The sequence below is a fragment of the Vombatus ursinus genome, unplaced genomic scaffold, assembly GCF_900497805.2.
Source record: "Vombatus ursinus unplaced genomic scaffold, bare-nosed wombat genome assembly UNPS02009205.1, whole genome shotgun sequence".
NCBI classification, from domain to species: Eukaryota; Metazoa; Chordata; class Mammalia; order Diprotodontia; family Vombatidae; genus Vombatus; species Vombatus ursinus.
In genome coordinates this window covers 36,026,384-36,048,689 of record NW_020948983.1, presented here as the reverse complement: position 1 = coordinate 36,048,689, position 22,306 = coordinate 36,026,384, and the positions used below count along the sequence as shown (strand labels likewise).

The 22,306-nt window shown below is 33.8% G+C and overlaps 2 protein-coding genes across 3 annotated transcripts in view; both read right to left on the bottom strand.

Annotated features, from left to right (window-relative positions):
* Window positions 1–2,400, bottom strand: part of CHD2 (chromodomain helicase DNA binding protein 2) — a 129,652-nt gene extending 127,252 nt beyond the window's left edge. The window contains exons 1-2 of the mRNA XM_027851981.1: window positions 675–2,400; window positions 188–322 (exon numbers count right to left, since the gene is read on the bottom strand). Of these exons, the coding sequence (XP_027707782.1) occupies window positions 188–249 (62 nt within the window). The 5' untranslated portion in view covers window positions 250–322; window positions 675–2,400. The remainder of the gene's footprint in view (window positions 1–187; window positions 323–674) is intronic.
* A 1,207-nt stretch (window positions 2,401–3,607) lies between these two features.
* LOC114035829 (protein SPT2 homolog) lies at window positions 3,608–22,092 on the bottom strand. 2 transcript variants are annotated; one of them, XR_003568260.1, is made up of 4 exons: window positions 21,794–22,092; window positions 18,513–18,567; window positions 17,852–17,944; window positions 3,608–3,990 (listed from the first exon to the last, which is right to left on the bottom strand). XR_003568260.1 is itself a non-coding variant. In XM_027852230.1 (4 exons), the coding sequence occupies exons 1-2, from the start codon at window positions 21,413–21,415 to the stop codon at window positions 18,564–18,566; spliced, it is 387 nt and encodes a 128-aa protein (XP_027708031.1). In that variant the 5' UTR covers window positions 21,416–21,451; the 3' UTR covers window positions 3,608–3,990; window positions 17,852–17,944; window positions 18,513–18,563. The 2 variants fall into 2 exon arrangements, 1 of the variants encoding a protein (XP_027708031.1); XM_027852230.1 differs by lacking the exon at window positions 21,794–22,092 and adding an exon at window positions 21,033–21,451.
* Window positions 22,093–22,306: the final 214 nt, after the last annotated feature.

Below are 22,306 nucleotides of genomic sequence, written 5' to 3'. Positions count from 1 at the left end.
AATTGCTACCAAAAAATTAGGGTGTGGCATATTAGCAATCTCAAGGTCACTGATTAAAAAAGGGGAATCCAAATTAGTTAAACATTCAATACCAAACAGACAGCAATCCATGGCTGTCAAGGTAAACAATGTATGCTGAGGTTTCCACAAAAAAAAAAAATGGGGGGAGAAAGTTGATAGCTCATACCTCGATGCATTGCTGTGTACTGAACCGTCCTCTTCTTGGCTTTTGTCCTTATTTCTCATCATCTTTTAATTCTTAAATATTAAAAGGGGGGAGGTGAATCTGTGTTTGCTTTGAAGTCTTGTGCTCAGGTATTTACTGTCAAAAGTTGAAAGAAAGGTAAGGTCCCAGAGCTTCTATCAATGATTTTTCATTATCAGGAACAAAGTCCTGACGCTGCAATGATACTGTTATAATACAAAACCTCAATATCGAAAAGTATAAATACAATTAACCCCTTTACAATTTATTTTTTGTTTTAAACATAAGATAAACCAACCAGAGGAAAGCATCCTCCTCAATAGGGAAAGTTTCTCAAAGTAACACACTAGATACAAATAACAATCTCTTTATCTTATTGCGTCATCCGAGAACAACTCAAATTTACAAAAAATAAAACAAATTAAACTGCAGCAATCTTTACAATTATCACTAATAATCGTGAACCTACCTGATCCATGTAGCAGGTCCAAACCGAGAGTATCTAGTAGTAGAAAAACATTAGATTCCCGAATAATTAAAAAATAAACGTTAAATGTCCTCTTAAGAACAAAAAATAAATAAAAACTATCCAAAAAGGTTTACTGTTTAAAAAAAATAAGCGATAATTAATACAAAAAAGGTCCGGGGGAAAAAGCTCATTAGGAGAGCGCACAAAAATGGAGGTGCGCCATGGCTTCTAAGCTGGAAAAAACAACGACCTGGCTCTCAGTACGGGCTTCTTCTTTCCAACAAGGCACGAAAAAAGACCCCCTAAAAGCTGCTTTTCTCCGTAAAAATGGCTCGAATCTACCCCACCAGGTCACCAGGAAAAGAAGGGGGCTGCGGGGGCCCCCTGAGGCTGCCCGAAAGTTAGAGAAAGTTGCGTAAAGTGTGGAGAAGGCAGGGAGCTGAGCTGAGCGCGCTCTCTAAGGCACAGCCGCCATCTAGAGCCTCCTTCCCAGCTCTGAGAGCTCTGCCTTTGATTGACACTCTCTACATTTACCCCACAACTCAGGTGATGTACCATAGACCCACCCCTTCATTCCTACTAAAAAAAAAAAAAAAAAAAAAAAAAAAAGCAAGCCTCCATCTAAGAAGGGAGCCTAAGGACCCCACACACACACACCCATACACACCCTATGGCTTCTTCAAATCACCCCCACAGGGAGGAGGGAGGGCATCTTAACCCCCTCTGGTTCAAGCACCCTTTTCAAGCCAGACAAAAATGTAATTTGTTCCTTTTGTTTAAAGATCTGCTAAATATTTCAGTCCTTGAGCTAAAATTACTTCCTCTCTGGACAGGAAGTGGTGCTTTATCAAGCCATTTTGAAAGAGGGGCAGTTCTTAGACTGAGCCATTGATTAAATAATAGTTAATCTTGTTTAAAAAAATTAACCCCCACCCCAAGAAACATGATTTATAAATAAATGCAAAAGCTTAATCTCCTAATATCTAAGCTTTGTGTAATAATGTCAAAATTCTACAAATAAGAAAAATTTTAAATCTTTTCCCACACCACAAGTAATAAAAGGGGTAACTAACTTTTACAACTCAAGAGCGCCTCCCTAGTGTCCAGTTCCATAAGAGCAAAAAATCAAAGCCAACTGGTTTTTATTACACCAACTGACAATTTTTCTTAGTTCTATTTTCACAAAATTCTTTAACCCATTGAAGAGCTTTGTAAATGTTATAAATATGAAAGCAAAGAACCATAAAACAGAATTACTTCAAACATGAATCTTAAGGCAAATTCCAGAATCTAGTACCATGAACAGCCATGTTAACCAAACAGACCAGAAGCTTATACCCCCCAAATTTTCCCCAAATCTACACATGGAAGTATTAACAATCCATTCCCTCAAAGGAAAAGCAAAATCCAAGTAGGATCAAGTCTGGTTAATACCAGTTTCAACAAGGTACTGGTATTGGTTGGCAGTGGAGGGGGCGAAAAGTAGAAAATCTAAACCATGCCCATTACCAAGGGAAAAATAACTTCAAGTCAAATTCCAAGTATCCAAACCGCCTCTTACTTCATCATATACCTCAAGCAAGTAAAAACAAAATCAAAAACAAAGAAAAAAACAAAAAACCTCAAGTCTTTCTTACTCAGTAAGTAATCTCTCAAAATAGCGTACTACCCCTTATCACTAAAAGAATCCAATTTTAAATATCCAAGAAAAACAAGCATTAGAATTTGAATTAAACCTATGTAAAAAAAATCATAATCCAGAATCCAAATCAAGGTAACACTATTCAAGAAAGCAGCATTACTAGTTTCAAACTAAAATATAAATACATTAAATTTACCAACACCAACTACCACAATCACCAAAGAACATGCCAGTCATGTACACTATACTTGAAAACTAGTAAATCACTAAATATCACCTAATAATTATGTATAGCCAAACATGAATCATCTTTGTCGATCTAATTATAAAATGACCTCTAACTTAGCAACAGAAACCTTGAAAACTCATTCTACCTTTTAAAGGCTACCACACCTTACCACACATAAAGAACATACAAGCTACACATTATCAGCTAAAAATTGGATTTCATCCATCTCATCCATTATTTGGATATACAAAAATTTTTAATTGGACATGTATGAAATCTATTGTGAGGCAGAATAGTTTATGAAATCTCAATGATAAATTTTTAGAAAAATAGAGCTTGTAAAATTAGTAAGACAAGAATAGGTTTACAAACACTATTATATCTTTTTAAAATAACCACATATTATAAATTAGCATTATACCAACTTTTAAATAAATTTTATTCCTTAAGCAACTGCTTGCTTCCTTCAAAACTAACCTCTTCCTTTTTCCTCATTAATAAGACACAATAGGAAGGAAACCCATCAGTTTAATCACAATATTCAAGTCAACTTTCTAACCTGAAAATTATATTTTGCTTTTAATTTTGTTGATTATAGAAAATATTTTGATGCTTTGTAATCAACGCAGTTTAGAATAACTTGTTACAATTCACTCTGAATTTTTGGCCAAATTTAATAATCTAATAGGTTAGATAATATATTCAATTATGTACCAATTTATATTACATTTCATTAAGGTCAGTTATAGCTTGATTTCATGAGACAGTAGCCAAATACTAAGTAGCTATTTTAATTCAAGAACAGTGATTTACTTCAAAAAAATCAAAGATTCACTATCATTTAAAAGAACATCACTCTCAACACATTATCTTGATAGATTTGTGAGTAACCAAGTGATCAGAAAAAAAAATCAGCACACTTTCAAGTAAAATATTTAACATTATGCAACTTTTAATTTTTACCAGCTTTAATTACTACCCTGTAACCATAACTGTAGTAGTCAAGGATTTTTTGCCCCTAATTAAATGGTAATTCTTAAGTCAAAAAATGAACTAGGAAAGTGTAGAAATATTACAAATTTTATTAAAATTAAGAACACATACAACTTTATACAATCAAGTGACTTCTCAAAAATCATTTGTCTCCTCTATTTTCTGGTTATATTTTTAATAATTTTTCTTGAAAATGTCCAGAATCTATTTGGCCTTGAATGATACAAAAAGTCTGTTGAATATCAAATCCATTGTCCATTTTTCTTAGGTGATCAGAAACCTAGATCTTCACTGAATGCATGGGATCCATGTTAAAACACCCCTGTCTTGGTTGAATATATCACAGCACACTTTCATTAATCCATTTTCCTTAAATTGTCAATCCACAGTGAACTGCCATCTTGATTTTCTCAGGGTAGGCTCCATTTGAGACTCTTCAAGTTGACTGGGTGCTTTATGGGAAAAAAAATTGAAAGAAAAAATGCTGTTGGAATACCAATAATTTTGTTGCTTAAAACAGACATCCACCCACCTTGAAGACATTTTCAACATGAATTAAAACTTGTTTTTTCAATAAAGTACAAAAATATAAAGTTTCTTAACTTTATAACAAATGGATTACAATGAAGTATTTTTCTAGCTAAGATCATTAAAAATGGTTAACTTGCAAAGAAAGGTCTTGAGTAGCAATTAAAATAAAGAAATAAAGACAAGAATGTGAGAGATGAAATTGCCTTAAGAGTAAATAATGTATTGATGAAAAAATGCTTCAAAACTTCAAATAAAATTTAAACACATAAAAACTAAAAGTTTGTTAAATTGTCTAAACAGAAAAGATAAAACAAACCTCTAAACTCAAATTTTTTAATTAAATATTATTGAGAAGAATTTGCTAAAGGAAACAAAACTGGCAAATATGATAAACCTGCCTAGCAGATACATCTTTATTTATTATATTTAAAGCTATTTGATGAATCTTTTATCCAAAATAAAGGAAGCATACAAAGAACATTTAAAAGGGGGGGGTAACAATAATACAGAAGTGAATATAGTTTTCTAATTATATAATAGATGTTGATAAACTTGCTCAAAAAGACAAAAGTCCACAAGGGTACCATCTTATTCACCTACTACTGTAGAAATGCAAAAAAGTTGTAATTTTAGAGGGTGAGGGAATATGAAACATGGGAAATTGCCAATTAGTTTCAATAACTAAATTTAACTAAACTAGTTTTTATCATTAAGTAAATATCAAATATGGTGCCTTAAATCAAAAATACTCATTTTTCAAATATCAAAACATTGCCCATAGCCTATCAAATATAGGCAAGGTGAGGAGCTGGACAAATTTCCAATTAATTTAATTAACCTGGATGCTCTAGATGCAAACAATTACTTCTTTATCAACAGTATTCTATAGGCTATCAAAATAACCCAATTCTTCACTTCAGTTGTATAGACAGCCACAGCAACTAAGTTAGAAATAATCAAGTATATCAATCTATAAAAGGATTACCTTTTTATTAATTCAACAGGTGTCCAATTTTCATGTCCCTAAGACTAGAAATTAAAACATTCATTTCTACTGAAGGCATCAGATAACATAAATCACTTAATTTACTACAAGGAACTGCCAACTCATATCAACACTAACCAAAATCACTTAAGTGGCACAGAGGTACCATTACCAAAAATTAAGCATTTCTCCTAAAAGGCTTACAGTTCACAACAAACTTTAAGAACTTATAACCCATGTTCTTTCCCTACCTCATATTTCATTCTATTGGAATGGCTCAAAGTTCAATCACCAAAGACTTAATATAATTAAGCTTTTCAATTCTTCTACCCTTTGATTTATCTACAACAAACCTTTTTTTCCAGTTAACCACAGTTTATTGCTAAATTTTCTATTCAGTGCTGCTCTTAGAATAGTTGAAATAAGGAACAGCTTTCTTTTCCTAAATTCAAAATACTTTAAAATGAATTAACAGAGAAGTAACATGATCAATTTTATTATAAACATTAAGATCCCAACACTGATGGCCATTCCTTGTCATTTCATATAACTAGGTACTGGCTTAATAGACATTAATCCTTTTCAAATTTTGACTTTGAGGTCGGAAAAGTAGTATTCCTAGAACATAAAACCAGGAGTTGCCCTCTTGATTTTATTTTTTTAGTATCTTGATTACTGAACTACACTTGGTTCTCTTTGAAATTAAGCCTTCAACTTGAGTTCACGTAAAGTTTATATTTCATATCATGTAACATCACTGAATTTTTGAGATTCAAAAAAACTGGTGAAGAAAAACTACTGAAAACTGCGTATTATTTAAGAATTTGTGAATAAAATTGTGTTAGATGGCACTAATATGATGGATAATCCAGGTACTTTCCAATAATCTAAATATTTTAGAGGTAAATATTAAATGGCAGAGTAATTTTACATGAAGAAACATACTTCCCTTATGAATAAAAACCTATTATGAATCTGCAGCATCAAAAATGAACCAATTCTGTTAAAATATGCAAGAACTTATTTAAGTTGTCAAAGTAGCTAATAAAATTATGTAATAAAAAACTCACGCCATCTTCATGAGGAAGAGAACTTTGGCTGACAAATTACTGTAGAACTAGGTATAAAATCTATAGATCTGACATTACTTTGATAAACCAAATCCACAGATAAATGACTAACTTAAGTGAGCCAAATACCTGAAATCTACTAATTAATATATTCCCAAATAAGTAGTTAATTTTTGTGTTACATACATTTAAAATTTTATGAACAAACTTTTAGACTGGAAATTAAGAATAAATCTTGTATGTAAATATATTAAGGATGTTGTAACTAGTAAGTACTACTACTTTTAGTACAACTAACAATTAGTTGAAACTAATAATTACAAAACCTAGGAACTGGAAGGTACACCTTAGAATTCATCTAGCTCAACAGATTTTACACATAAAAAACTGAAGCCCACTCTCTTCTCTACAGAAAATGCCAACTAGAACACAAATTTTCTAACTGAATCCGTATGGAAACTTAAGATACTAAAGTTTGGAAATTAATATTTTCAACATTCTCATAATAATCTTACTTATAATTTATTTGCTAGAAAGAAAGCACTCTGTGCTTTATGTTAAATGATAAAGTAATACACCAATAAACCCAAGTTACCATTCTATTTTCTACAACTAAATTGAACTCCTTTCAAACAATGCTATAACATGAATACAAAGGGATCTTGTGCTGACAAATGAGTCAAATCACTAGTCAAATTAAGAGCACTTACATGTTTTGTCAGTTATTTTCAATAATTAAGTGACTTTTCCAGATATCTTATAACATGAATACAAGAAACCCCCCCTATACTAATTATCTCAATCAATAATCAGATTTTAAATCTTCAAATTTTTCTAATGAAATATGAAAAGGTTACCAGAATATTACTTTAAAAAGTTAGAATTCCTAAACTCCTCCTAGTCATTCCATTAATTATTTCATACTCAAACATATACTATTTGTTCCATGTAGTTAATTATGAGATCCATAAAACTTTCTACAGTCAAATCCAAGTATCTGTTACCTTACCCTCCAATTAGCCACATATAAAAACTACTGTAGAACAAGGTATAAAATCTAAAGATCTGACATATTTTGATTTTTGATATAAAAAGGTAAGTACCTGAAATGTACACATTTTTAAAGAGTAGACTTGTGGAGGAAAAGTAATCAATTGTAATCTCAGATTGTTCTGTTTTAAATGTTCCCTTTATTTGGTGAAAACTATTTTATATTTGTTATTTAAAATCCAAGACAAAAACCCAATTTCAAATCTGGGAAAGATTTTAATTATTTAAAATATTTACTTTTATTCATCTAAGGAAATCTAGTATAATAGTGAAGAAATTACAAACTACAGATGATAACTACAACTATGGTTCCAGTCTTAATGGGCTGTTCTAATGATAAGTATTTTTTAAATATAAAAGATGAATGGGCATCTAGGCTTGGTACTAAATCCTATCATATATAAAAGAGGCAGTTTCTAGAGACTGAGAAATATCCTGGCTAACAGAATGGACTTATGTTTGTTATCCATCGTCTATAGGATTAAGATTACTTCATAAATTATGAGTCACCTGAAGTTCTTTCTTGCATTAATTTTTTTGGATCTAACATAACCTCTGGTACATAGAGACTTTATTTAAAGGGGAAAGGTATCTCAGAATTTGCCATAGTTGAATGAAATATCAAGCTAATGCAGTAAGGGTTGGTAATCAAAAAAATCTGTTTGAAATTTCCAAATAAATGTGAAATGAGAATTCATATGCTTTTTCTTAAATTCCTACCCCTTAGAGATTATAAATTAAACAAGTAAATACCACCTTAAAATAACCTTAAAGAAGAAAGTAACTGAAAAATCAACTAAAGTACAGCAAGCTGATATTTCCAGTTATTAATGATTGGTAAAGTTAAAGAAAATCTCCTGAAACATTGACATATACATATATATATATATATATATATATATATATATACATACACACACATACACAAAAACTGGCCAAGGGAACAGTCTTAACTTAATCCAATCTTTGTTTTTTATATACATATGGCAATTTGACATAGTACTAAATGTTCAGACCGCTAAAAGAAACAAAAAAAAGTATCTCCTATTATTTTCAATAAGCATAATTTAAAGCAGAAAATATTTATTTCAGTGACCCATTTAGGTATTCTTTTTGACTCAATTCCCACAATCATGCCACAGTAGAAAACGAACCAGGGAACTCAAACCAGCCATACAAGGGATCAAAGTCCTGAGACTGTTTTAGTCTTTAAAAGATCTTAAGGCAAGACATGTTATGTCTTCAAATAAATGAAAGGTTTTCCTATGAAATGATTAACTTGTTCTGCTTAGCCCTGGAGGGCAGAAATGTAGGACAGGAAGGTAGATTTTAACTATACAGAAGGAAAATTTTCTTAAAACTTAGAACCATTCTAGAGTTGTGAACTGATCCAACTATTTTGGAGAGCAATTTGGAAATATGCCCAAAGGGCTATAAAAATGTGCACACTCTTTGATCCAGCAATACCACTTCTAGGGTTGTATCCCAAAGAGATCATAAAAAAGGGGAAAAGACCCACATGTACAAAAATATTTATAGATGCTCCTTCTGTGGAGGCAAAGAATTGGAAATTGAGGGGATGTCCATCAATTGGGGAATGGCTGAACAAGGCGTGGTATATGAACATAATGGAATACTATTGTGCTGTAAGAAATCAGGAGCAGGCAGGCTTCAAAAAAACCTAGAAGGACTTACATGAACAGATGCTGAATGAAGTGAGCAGAACCAAGAGAATACCGTACACAGTAACAGCCTCATCGAGTGATGATGTACTTTGATAGACTTGGCTCTTCTCAGCAATACAAGGATCTAAGACAATTCCAAAAGACTCAGGATGGAAAATGCTATCCTCATCCAGAAAAATAACTATGGAGTCTGAATGCAGATTGAAGCATACTATTTACTCTCTTTTCTCTTTTTTTGTTTTGTTTCTTCTTTCTTGTGGTTCTTCCCATTCATTCTAATTCTTCTTTACAACATGACTAATGTGAAAATGTTTAAGAAGAATGTATATGTAGAGCCTATATCAGATTGCATGCCATTGTGGGGAGGGGAGAGGGAAGGAAAGCAGAGAAAATTTAAAACTCAAAAGCTTATGGAAGTGAATATTGAAAACTAAAATAAACTAATTTTAAAAAGATGATTAAGGGAAGACATATTATGTCTTCAAATAAATGAAAGGTTTTCCTATGAAAATGATTAACTTGCTCTGCTTAGCCCTGGAGGGCAGAAATGTAGGACAGGAAGGTAGATTTTAACTACATAGAAGGAAAATTTTCTTAACACTCAGATCCATTCTGGAGTTGTGAACTGATCCAACTATTTTGGAGAGCAATTTGGAACTATGCCCAAAGGGCCATAAAACTGTGCATACCCTTTGATCCAGCAATACCCCTTCTGGAGCTGTATCCCAAAGAGATCATAAAAAAGGGAAAATGACCCACATATACAAAAATATTTATAGCAGCTCTTTTTGTGGAGGCAAAAAAATGGAAATTGAGGAGATGCCCATCAATTGGGGAATGGCTGAACAAGTTGCGGTATACGAGTGCAATGGAAAACTACTGTTCTATACGAAATGATGAGTAAGCAGATTTCAGAAAAACCTTGAAAGACTTACATGAACTGATGCTGAGTGAAGTGAGCAGAATCAGGAAAACATTATACACAGCAACAGCAACATTGTGACATGATCAACTATGACAGACTTAGCTCTTCTCAGCAACACAATGATCCAAAACAATTCCAAAAGACTCAGGATGGAAAATGCTATTCACATCCAGAGAAAGAGCTATGGAGTCTGAATGAAGATTGAAGCATACTATTTTCACTTTTTTGTTGCTTTTTGTTTTTTCTTTCTCATGGTTTTCCCCTTTTGTTCTGTATGTTTAGCATGATTATATATATATAACCCCTATCAGACTGCTAGCTGTCTTGGAGAGGGAAGGAGAAAAATGTGGAACTCAGAATCTTACAAAAATGAATGCTGAAAACTATCTTTACATTGGGGGAAAAAAAACCAAGAGAGAAAAAAAAGATAATTTACAATGGGAAAAAAAAACCTACTTAGAACCATTCAAAAATAGAATGGGCTGCCTTAGAGAAAGTTTCTGAATCACTGGGAGTCTTCAAGCAAGGACTAAATGACAAAAATTGTGGAATGTTGTAGATAAGGTTCATCCTTTAATAGGTGTTGTACTAGATAATCTTAGAGGTTCCTTCAAAATGATCCTCCCTAATACAAGCCAGAATTGTAATTGTCAGTATGTCCAAAAACTATATACCCATATTGGAACTCTACCCTTAACACAGCCTAACAAATGAACCAATTTATATTCAGACCTTCATAATTAGATATAGTAGCACAAACAGCAATAAAAAGCTTGAGCATTCTATATTATCTTCATTCCTAAAAGGCTAAAAATAATTGTGCCAAGTAAAACACCTGAAAAGGATCTTATTTCAAATCTGCAGACATGTACTAGCTGTGTGACCCTGGGTAAGTCCCTTAACTTCATCTAATTCAGTGTCCTCATCTATAAAATGGAATAATAAAACCTACTTCCCAAGGTTGTGGTGAGGATTAAATGAGGTAATATCTGTAAAACATTTTTGCTATTATTAGTAGTATAGCTATTATTAACAACACTATTATTAGTAGTATAGCTGTAATTTAAAATTACCTACAGATTAGCACCAGAAATTACCATAAGCCAACTTGTTAAAATAAATAGTCTACCTCCAAAACCTGCCTCTTCCTAGATCTACTCATCTGAGTTGTCTTTCAATCCCTCACCTTCTCCAAAAAATTGCAGGCTGAGAATAAAAAGAAGTTTATTAAAATTAAAAAGCTAGAGTAGAGGACTAGAATGATAGCTTAATTCATTTAAGAATGATTCAATACTATCATTCATCACTAATAAGTTCAAGAAGAGGTAATGAAAATGTTGAGAGGTTGGTTAAGTCTGTAGAATTTAACTCTAAAGCTGCTTTATATACTGGAAACAATAACTATTGTACACAAATAACAATGTTCACCTTAGAGGCCTAAGAAATGTATAATTCAGTCCATTAGTTGAATCTTGGATGTTCATCCAGAGATTTACTCAAGTACCTTTTAAAAAAAAGACAGCTTTTTTAGGGTCTGATGTAGACTCACAAGACAGTTTCCAAAGCACAGAGCAAGGAGATATTAGAAATATGCTCTGCTGAATACCATGTTCCCAAATTTTAAACTAAGAAAAAGCTTATGAGTTTTTAATTCAATAAAAATTTATCAAGCACCTACTATGTGTAACGCATTTGTTACAACAATGCTATTACAGTATCTGCTATTAAAGTTCTTGTTACAGTCTACTTTTTTTAAAAAAATTCATATTCCATTGGTTTTTGCTTAAGGAAAAGTTTTCAAAGAAAGTCTATTTGCCTAGTTAGAAATCATATGTAAAATAATAAAGGAAAATAAAGAAACTTATTAAGACTTTAACTAGCTTCTATTTAAAAAGTGCTATTGAAGTTAGAATCACAATTCTGCAGAGGGAAAGAAAAATATTATCTCATAAACAAAAATAACAAGGTCAGTTAACTAGTAAATGCCACTACTTAGTACAGTCTACGGAATGATTTCTAAAAAAAAAAAACCACTTACCTGCTAAGATTTTTATGTATACAGAATAATGGAATCCAAAACACAGAAAATTAAATAGCTAACTTGTTCTCATCCCTTTCAAGCTCTAAATCTAGGATTCTATGATCTTTAATAATTTATAATTGTTAAAACTCTAAAGCTTTTACCCACAAATGAAAGTTGCTTGCTCTAAAGGAAAACTTCCTTTACTCACCTGTATAAACTCTCTCAAAACAAGTTTCTACTACAAAAAAGCTCAAGATGATAAATTCTACCTTCCTTATTTCATCTTTTCACACTATTTTATTTATATAGAAAAGGAGAGGAGAGGAAAAGGAAAAAGAGGGGGAGAAAAGGGAAGGAGAAGGAAGAGGAGAGAAGTAGAGAAGGAGAGAGAGAGATGCTATAAACTTAGTGCTTCCTAAGATACAATTCTAAATAGCTTTTACCTTTTCTTGGTTTTGTTCAAAAGTGCTCAAATACTGCCTAAGAGACAAATCCAAACTCCTCTGGTTATTAACTTCATCTCTGTAAATATTATTAAATAAAATGCCTACATATCTACATATCAAATTCCTCATTACTAGTACAATTCATAAATCACCTCCCTGGTACTATATAATTTTGAGCTTTCTCTACTATTCTGTTAGAATGAGACATGACTGGGGCAGCTAGGTGGCCCAATGGAAAGAGCTCTGGTCTTGGAGTCAGAAGGACCTGAGTTCAAATCCAGCCTCAGAAACATAACACTCACTAGCTGTGTGACCCTGGGCAAGTCACTTAACCCCAATTACCTCACCAAAAAAAAAAAGAATGAGACATGACTAAAAACTACAAAAATAAGATGACAAATAATATATTTAGTTTTTCAAACACATTAGAAAATGTTAAAAGGGAAGGACAAAAATTACACTGACTGAGGCTCACAGGAATGGAATCTATAGAGTTCTGATTAAAAAACAAACAAAAATATACTCATTTCTAAGTTTTAAAAGGAGAAAACTAAACTCGAGCTATAATCACTATTGAAGATTACAAATATCCTTACTAAAATGCTATTTTCCAGAATGTTTGGGGGAATCTAAGTAACATAAAAATGCACTGTTAGAAGTTAAATTCTTATCACATCAAAAATAAATTTCTTTGGTTCTTTTCTTTTCTTTTTTTTTTTTTTGATATTAACATGCAGCACAAAATTAGTAATGACTAACATATGAAGCACACAACTACAGTTTATTAAGTATGAGTTGACAATATACTAGAAGACTTTACATTTCTAAACCACATAGTGATTCAATTAACACAAGAAACTTTTATTTAAAAACTCAAACAGCACAACTGCTTACAGAATTACACTATGTGGAAATATCAGTGACAATCTGCCATTACAAATTTAATTTTTAAAGCTAAAAGTCAAGCCTTGACTAAAAGTCTTGACTAAAAAAACTAATAGCTATGTAAAGAAAGACATTGAAAGAGGAGAAATTTATGTAAAGAATTCAAATGATAGAATTTTAACAGAGGAAACTCTTAATGACGACAGCTAACTTTTACATAGCACTTTAAGGTTTGCAAAATACTTTACACATCTCATTTATCATCACAACAACCTTAAGATGTAGGTACTATTATCATTTCATTTTATAGATAAAGTACTCAAGATGTCCTATGTTCTAAGCAAATGCTTATATCAACACAGTATATCCTCATGGGCTCTGGTTCCATCACTGACTGGAGGTGTATCATTTTGTCTAAACATGAGCCATATTAACTCTTCCTTTATTTCACTTGTTGAAATCAAGTTCCAGAAGACACCTTAGAAGCTATTTAATTCAACCCCTTCATTTAATAGATGAGTTAACCAAGGTGCAAAGAGCTTAAATAACTTGCCAAAATCATTTACAGTTAATGCCATGAGCAGGATTTGAATCCAGGTCCTCTAATTCCAAGGCCAGTTTATCTTTTCACTATAATACTATGCCTCCCTTGGTAGATACTATGTCTGGAAAAAACTTTTTGAGCTACTCAGAAAAAAAAAATTGGTCTATAAAAATACGAGACCTCAAATGATAAGAACTGTTTCCTACCCATTCTTATTTCTCAATTATTTTACATATCTAGAGTATAATACACATGCTTTCCTCAGTTGTTTTTGGTCATTTAGCTTTTCAAATAACCTTTGCTTTAACTTCAGCTACTATGTTAACACATATTTTGACTTCTTCAAAACCATTATTAAAAGCTATTTAAGTAAGTTTTTTAAAAAGTTTATTAATAGCTGGTATAGCTGTACTAAAAGGCAAAAATAATACAAATCAATAGATCACAGCATGCTTGCAGTACTGCTGCTACCCTTCTGCTTTCTCAATACCATACCTCATTTATAAAATTTGAAAAGGTTTAGAAAAAATTTAATCTGAAAGTATTTTGACAAGTCAAAATTACTACAAATGCCAAAGAGGTGTGATATGATCCAAAGAAATAAGAAACCTTTGTACCAGATCATAACCAAACTAGACAAAGTTAAACAAAATACTGAATATAGTAATCTAGCCTTAACTGCCACACTGAAGAACAAATTCAGCCTAAGATTTCCATAAGGGGGTTAACTGGATAAAGTGGATGTGCTTTGTTTTTACAAATGTCTTGCAATTAATAAGGCTGTAAGTTTCCTGTGGGCAGGTACTTTGTCCATAATCTCGACAGAACTTAAAATACTGTCTTGCATCTGGTACATTCCTAAAAAAAATTTAGTCCTTGGGCATATCGTATTTCAAAATCCTTCATGGTAAAGGGCCCTTTTTTCTTTTTTGCACCCCAGTACCTTGCACAGTGACTTTGCACATTGGAGGTGTTTAATATTTATTTAATTCGTTGCAAAACTGCACTAGAACAAACTTTTAAAAACTGAAATCAATTTAAAAGCATCCAGGAAGCTTGCTTTTTAACTAATCTTTTATCTTTCCTACTTTTGTGAAACAAAAATATTGCCCCTCAATTTTATATTAATCTACCTGTTCACACGCTAACTTTGTTTAAAGCAAGGTTTATCTGAACGAATATGAAATGGATAGATTGCTGCTACTTATTGAAAAATTAAACTAGCAGTTGATATTTTAGCAACTTATGTAGTAGACATATACAATAAAATCAAAAAAGCTCATCTTCCCAAGTATGTAATAACATGTGCAGTGGCATCTTCTAAATATAGATCAAATGGAAATCAACAAAAATCCTATTCGCAATCATGTTTTTTTATAAATTTTTTAAACTATATTTTACATTTTTGCTATCAGATCAAGTTATTCAGAAAAGGAAGAAAATGCCACTTTTCTCAACATTCTCAGAAAATACATTTAATCATTTTCCAAATCAAACTCCAATAAACACAATTCATCTTAATTATGGTTATAACTCAAAATTTTCCAAGATAATTCAATATGTTAGCATTAATTTTTTTAATCCCTGAGGAATCTGAATCACACTTTATAAAAATCTTAGCAATAAATATACCTACCTCATTGGTTTGCTGTGAGGAAAAGTACTTGTTAAACTTACAAGTATAGCATAAATATGAGTTAAAGTTAATTTTAAAACATTCCCTCCAAGGTCTACTTATCTATGTTGTTCTATTAATTTTCTATATTAGAGATTAATTGGAGCTATCCTCCTGCTGATGTCCAATGCTTTTTTTATCCCTGATTTAACAACTTAAATTACAAAAATGACAATTGCTTGGTAACAATACATACTTCAGGGTTTGCAGAAAGGACTTAACAGCCCAAAATTAAATATGGAAATCCTAACTTTAGAGATGTAAGTAAAGTATCATATAGAAATCCAGTTCAGTATGACTTTGTTTTTTAAACAAATGAGATAATTAAGGCCTAGAAAGGTTAAATGACTTGCCCAAGGTCATAAGATTATTTAATGATATATCAGCTCCTACATCCTGGGTTCTTTCCTCTAAACCACATATTTCACTCACAGTTAGTAGAAAAGAGAGGAAATTTTCAAACAATCTCAAAAAGGTCTATCTTCTTCTTTCCATCAGAAAACAATATATCTAAGTAATGATGACTATGTTTTCAAAAAAGTAATTCTACTGTTGAACATGGAGTAATTTTTCTAATACTTCTGATCATAAAAAAAATTTATGAAAAGGAACATTCAAAACAATTTTATATGATGAATAAACTAGACTCACATCTCATGTTATGGTAAAACATGCTGGATGATAGGCCTGACTTTTCATCTCTGTGGTATGGTGTGTAATTGAAATGACATAATTAGGTGCTACCAGCAAGTGAGATGCTATCAAAGTCAAAAGCTGACAATCATCTGATTCAAGACTTCTTTGAGGTTCCAAGAATCACAAAACAAAATACGAGTAGAAAAAAAGGGTGTATATATTATTCCAATTATGATGAACTAGATGTATGAAGACCTAAAAGTTGTTTGTAACTAACATTAAATTTATATTTAGATTTTTATCATACATAATACATTAATTAACCAGTCAACTATAACGGGAAAATTTTAATTATTAAAAGCCTGGCACAAAAAATAACATGTCAATTATGAACATAACTGTTAAGACTGAGAGCATATTGCTGTCGCTTAAATGTCTTCCTTTTCCATTGTCAAATTTTAAGCAATAGAATAATTAGAACTCTATCCCATTAGATTAAGGATTAATTTTTGAAATTATTATTTGACAACTGAGATAGGTAGGAAAAGGGACTTGACATAAACTGCTCCTAAATTCTTCATCTTCTCACCAAAATTTGTTTTTTCACAAGTAAATGAGTTGAATGTTAAGTTTTGACTGAATATTAAGCTTCAGTCAAATATGACTAAATTAAGAGTATTTCAATTAACTGAAGTCCACCATCATTTATTCTATGCGTCATGAAGACACTCATCTTCTCTCAGAATTTTGTTTGTAAAGACTGTAAAGTTTAAATTTAAGGCATGCTGTTTTTAATCAGGCGCTACCTGATTCATGAGAAAAGCCTAAAGTTCACATGCTTTTCCTATGGAAAAAGAATAAAGCTTTGAACTCATTTTTAGCAAACAGGAACCAAAAGAATGAACAAAATAACAGCTCAGGACACACCTATTAATTTGGCTAAAATGTTTTAAGTACAACTGGTTTTTGATACAATCTAGTCTGCACTTAAACTTAAAAGAGGAGTAACGTAAAACTTTAAATTATGTTACCAGATAGGCTGGATATATTCCAAATTGTCAAGAAAGCCTGAACAATCCTTAATTTTTTTTTTGTGCATGTTCTTCCAGTGTCTTAATCTGATTTCCAAATTCTATTCTGTTGACTTCATAAGAGAACTGAATGAATTCCTTAACATTATTTATCACCAATCCCAATTTCCAGTCATACACCCTTTGCAATATTATTTCTTTCAAAACACTAGTGTAAAAAATTTCTAATGCTTAAAAAAATTGCCTCCACTTAGATTCTAAGATCATAACTAGTGAAAATGAAAAAGCATTATACTGTTTTTTTCCTGTAGCAGAGTTGTGGTAATAGGTATGCACAACCTAAAAATATAAGTAGGAAACAAACAGTACATTTTAAAAATATACTACAAGGCAGTATAACTCTTTTTAAATGTTTATTCAATGACTTAAAAAAAAAAACTATTAGCAAATGCCCGAAGGCTGTACGAGTAATTCTATAAAACATTTGTCATTTTAAAATCAAAATGATAAAAAAATTATTTATTGCAAAGATTAAGTGATCAACTATTACAAATTCAATTATAATCCTGAAGAATATTTTAGTTGGAAGTAGGTATAGCTACATAAATGTACACATGAATTAAGGTTTTTTTATTAAATGTTTTTATACAATATTTAAATAATGTAGAAATTTAAATACATTTCTGAAATTGTAAACAAAAAGGCTAAACAGTCTAGTTTGTCTTCTATGCCCTTGCCAAAATCTGGTGCCATAGTATTTAAATTTTTGATTCCAATTCTTCTCACTAAAAGACCATATTCGGGTGTTAAAAAATCCATCCACATACCTGCTGCACAAAAAACAAGGCTTTTTCAAAGATGCCTTTTTATTTCAATGGCTACCCTTCAGCCATCTCAATCTTCAGAAATGAAGCATGTACCTTTGGAGGAAAAAACAGTAGGCATACTTTAAATAAATTCATCTAAGCATAAGGTCCAGTTTTACTGAGTAAGATTAATGCTTTAAAAAAACATTTTATGGCTTTTTGGTAAATAAAACAAAGTCTTTAAAATCAAAAGTCAAAATTTTGAATACACTCTGAAATGCCTAAAACAACCTAACTTGCAGAAAGCTACACAATTTAATTTCTGAATTATTATTGTAAACATCTATTTCATTCACTTCACGATAAAGTTAAAAAGGATACAATGCATACTTTGAGTTTACACTTTTCTCAAAATATAATGAAGACTGGAATGCTTTTAACATACTTTAACAAGAAATGAATTTGTATTGCACACATATTTATTTCCCTGAAATAGAAAAGAGTCAAAGGTTTGACATTTAAAACCCAGTGACACTAGATCCAATTACTTCTAAATAATCCATTCTAAAAGTGCTCACTGGTTAATTAAAAAGATATAAATAAGAATAACAGCAGTTAATGAAAATTTAACAAGGTTCTCTCCTAAATTTCAAATAAACTAATGAAGTTTACCAATTCTTACCTCTAATAAGCTTTCAATTTCTTTGGAACCATCAAGCTGAAGTTCTGTGTATTATCTATAAAGGAAGGGGAAAGAAGGAGAGGTATCTTAATGTTTTGGTTTTTAAATATCACTTTGTCTAAGTATCAGGGGGAGATAAAAAGGAACACTTACAAAAATAAGACCTGTAGCCATATTAACACTGGTTCACTAAGGCACCATCTATGTATGCATTTGTGGTATAGTGATTTCTTAATATTAAATGTTAGGCTTTGTTTTCATTATCTTTGGCTGCAGGGGCACACATTGGAGATAGAGGATGGTGGGACCTTAAGAATGTTACAGGCAAGCAGTATTTTTTTTTTTTAGCCAGGTTTCTTTCCTCTTACTCCAGCTTATCAGAACACGCAAAACATAGAGCAAATTCAGAATTAGTTTTCTAAAATTAATGTAGTCTCCATTTCCTTTGTCATCAGAAATATTTTTTTCTAATCCTGACCAATAAAAAAATAAACTTCCTTAAGAACTGTTGAAGTTAAAATGGCCTCTGCTACTGTAAATTTTAAACCACAAGTTATTTGAGCTCACCACGTAATATATTAGCTTTGTCCTTTCGAGCAGTTCTAAAACTTGCAGTATCTATGACCTTTATTCAATTTCCAAACTACATTGTTAAAAATTTACCTTCAGGTATTTTTCAAAGACTTACTATTTTTAAAAACACAAAAACAAAATAAAATACAATTTTCCTAGATTCATCCTAGTAGCAATTAAGTGTGCTTCAGAAATAAAGCTCATTTCTTTTTGAAAGCAATTTAGATTGAGAATACCCATTTTAAACCACTTAAATTTTTTAAGTAACTATAAATACCAATTTGGAAGTGTAGTAAAACTACTAATTCTACAGAAGATTTAGAAAAACTAAGATGTATGAAATTTATAGACAAACATAATAGCAAAGCTACTTGAGTAAGAAAATAATGCCTTGCAACCATGCAGCCTAAGTCAATCTGCATCTTTGGTCGAATTCCTTGCTGAAGGTTGTTTTTTAGTCAGGTACAACCTTTTACAATGTCAGCTTATCCACAAGAAAATTCGAATATACTATAGAGTACATAATTTTATATATATACATCATCTATCACTTTTGAATATCAAATTTTTCTAACAATTCCACCTTTAAAATTATTACTTTATATACATAAACATATTTTTAAAACAACGTGTACTGTTTGATAGAAGGCTAAATCCAACAAATATGGCTCCTCTTCATCCTCAATTACTGAGAAGTCTTACCTAATATTTACACTACAAGTAACTTCATTTAGAGACTCAGTTTGAATATTCCCTTAAAAAGTTTGTCAGTAGTTCCCTGTCATGTCATTGAACGTTTTTTTAAAAAATTGTTCCAAAAGAACTTTTAAAACTCTAACAACTCAGGTAAGTTCTGAATTATCAGTTGTTTTTAAAGACAGTAATATAAATTTTAAGAAGTTCCAGATAATGGCGACTGATAACCTACAAAAGCCATTAGAAACAGCCCAGTTAATCACTGCGGAGAAAACAGGATGTCAAATATTTTCACCTTACATGTCAAATTTAAAAAAAGAAAACTGAAGGTAGTAGTCTCTGTTTAAGGATATGCACATTACGTTCCCTCTCCCTAAGCACAATAATCCAATTTAAGCCATACATTTGTCATAAAATACTTTATTAAGTATACAGATACAGGAAGTTTGTTTTTTAATAGAAGCATTTCTGAAACTTATTTTTAAAAGCATTTAATTAAATTTAAACATTTATTCTTTATGACGAATTTTTTTTAAAAAATAGTACTCCAAAATATCTTCGAATACATAATCCCGCAGTCCATTTTCTGGAATGGCTTGGAAAGAGTTAAAAGCCAACACCCCAAAAAAAACCCAAGTTTTATTTTTAAAAACATAGACAAGGTTCTATCAATCATTTAAATTAAACCATGGTAGTTAACATTCCTAACCTCCAGAAAGAGAACCATAAAAAGCCCTAAAAGCAGAATTTAAAGGGTTCCCCCCAACACAATAATTTACAGGAGCAAAAAAACAATTCTTTAACATTTCTCTCCTTCAGGATGACTATCTCCAGCCTACAAATCACTCCCATCCCCTTTTTCAGACAGAGTCCCCAGGTTTGGGGGTGAACAATTCAAAAGCCCCCACCCCCCACAAGTCTGCGGTCTCTGCAGCAGTAACCACCAGCTCCCCCCCCATCCCTTGCCTTCTCTTCTCCCCTCCCTTCCCCCTAGCTCCAGAACCGGGGATCCTCCATAACCCCCTGGCAGCAAATGCAGCCTTGCGGGGCGCCCGGACAAATGCCCCCCCCTCCCACCCAGGCCCGGGGTAGGTGGTGGGGCTCGGGGCTGGCGCGAGCAGCCCCTGTGCAGAGCAGGGAGCGCCGCCGACTCGCGTCTCCTCCTCCCCCCTCCTCCGAAGCTCAAGGACATTTTGTTTTTCCTCTCAAGGACAAAGGACAATAAAAGGCGCAGAGAAAAGAGACACTTACCCGGTCCGCGGGCAGCAGGGACCCCGAGCCCCGAGCTTTCCTCCTCGCGGCCGGCCTCCCCCGCGCCCGACGGGCCAAGACCCCCGCCGCACCTCCCGCGCCCGGCCCAGGGCCGAGGGCGCCAGGGACGGAGTCCGCATCGGGCGAGTGCCGCAGCGGCCGCGGCAGCCACGGCTACAGCCTACCGCCCCCCCTCCGACCCGATCGCCTTTCCTCCGCGGCCCCCGGAAACGCTCGCTGCGCCGGGGCTCTGCGGGCCCCACCACCGCGCCCTGCGAGAGCCCCCGGCGGGCCAGGCGCGGCTCCTCGCCGGGCCGTCCGCATCCCGCCGCCACCGCAGCGGAGCGCCTGACAGCTCGGGGTGCTGCTGCCTCTCCGGCCATCTTGTGCCGTGTGTGTGGTGTCTCTCTCCCGTCTCCTCTCTCTGTTACTCCCTCCTCCTCCTCCTCCTCCCCCAACCCCCGCCCCACACACACCACACAACATGGCCCCTTCGCTGCGGCTGCGGCGGCTGCAGCAGCGGCAGCAGGAGCTCCACAGCGCTCCAACCTCCCCGCCCCCCATCACTTCCTCCATGCAACCTAACTCGCCCCTAACGCAACGGGGCGCGCACTAGCGCGCTGCGCCGGCGCTCCCATTGGCTCCGCCTCCTTCCATCTTCCCCCATCTCAGCCTGGCCGCACGCAGGCCCCAAAACGTTCTTCACCACCCAACAACAACTCTGCCCTTCCCATTGGCCAAGCTTGATCCCACCTCCTTACCGCCAGTTGATAGGCTTCTTCTCTTGCCAATTGCTCCATCCCTCCGCTTTGCTTTCTTCTTTACTTGGCCCTCAGCTTCCCATTGGCTGGTGCTCAAAGCGCTGGGTTCTGAATTGAGGGGCTGCTCAGGGTTGGTCGCTCTAGACCTCTAGACCGGGCCTCCGCAGGCCAAAGGATTTCAAGCAGCCCCCCCAAAATGTAGGGAACGTAAAAGAAAGTGAAGATGTAGCGAGCGCTTTGTCCATGCCCCGCTTAACCCACCTTCCACTAGTTATCATTGTGCCCGTCATCTAAGTTGGCGGGTGAGTTGACACTGCGCACCCTCTCCTGTTTGTCACGTGATCGGAGGCAACCAACCATCCCTAGTCTGTCTCTAGTCTGAGAGGAGGGAGAGTTGTATCTTTTAGCTGTGTTCGGTCATTATTGGCGGTAAAGGGAACAAAGTGAGTGCAGCCACGCTCCAAGGTCAGACACTCAGTTAAGTAGTTTTTTGTATGGGAGCAGTTGCTGTGG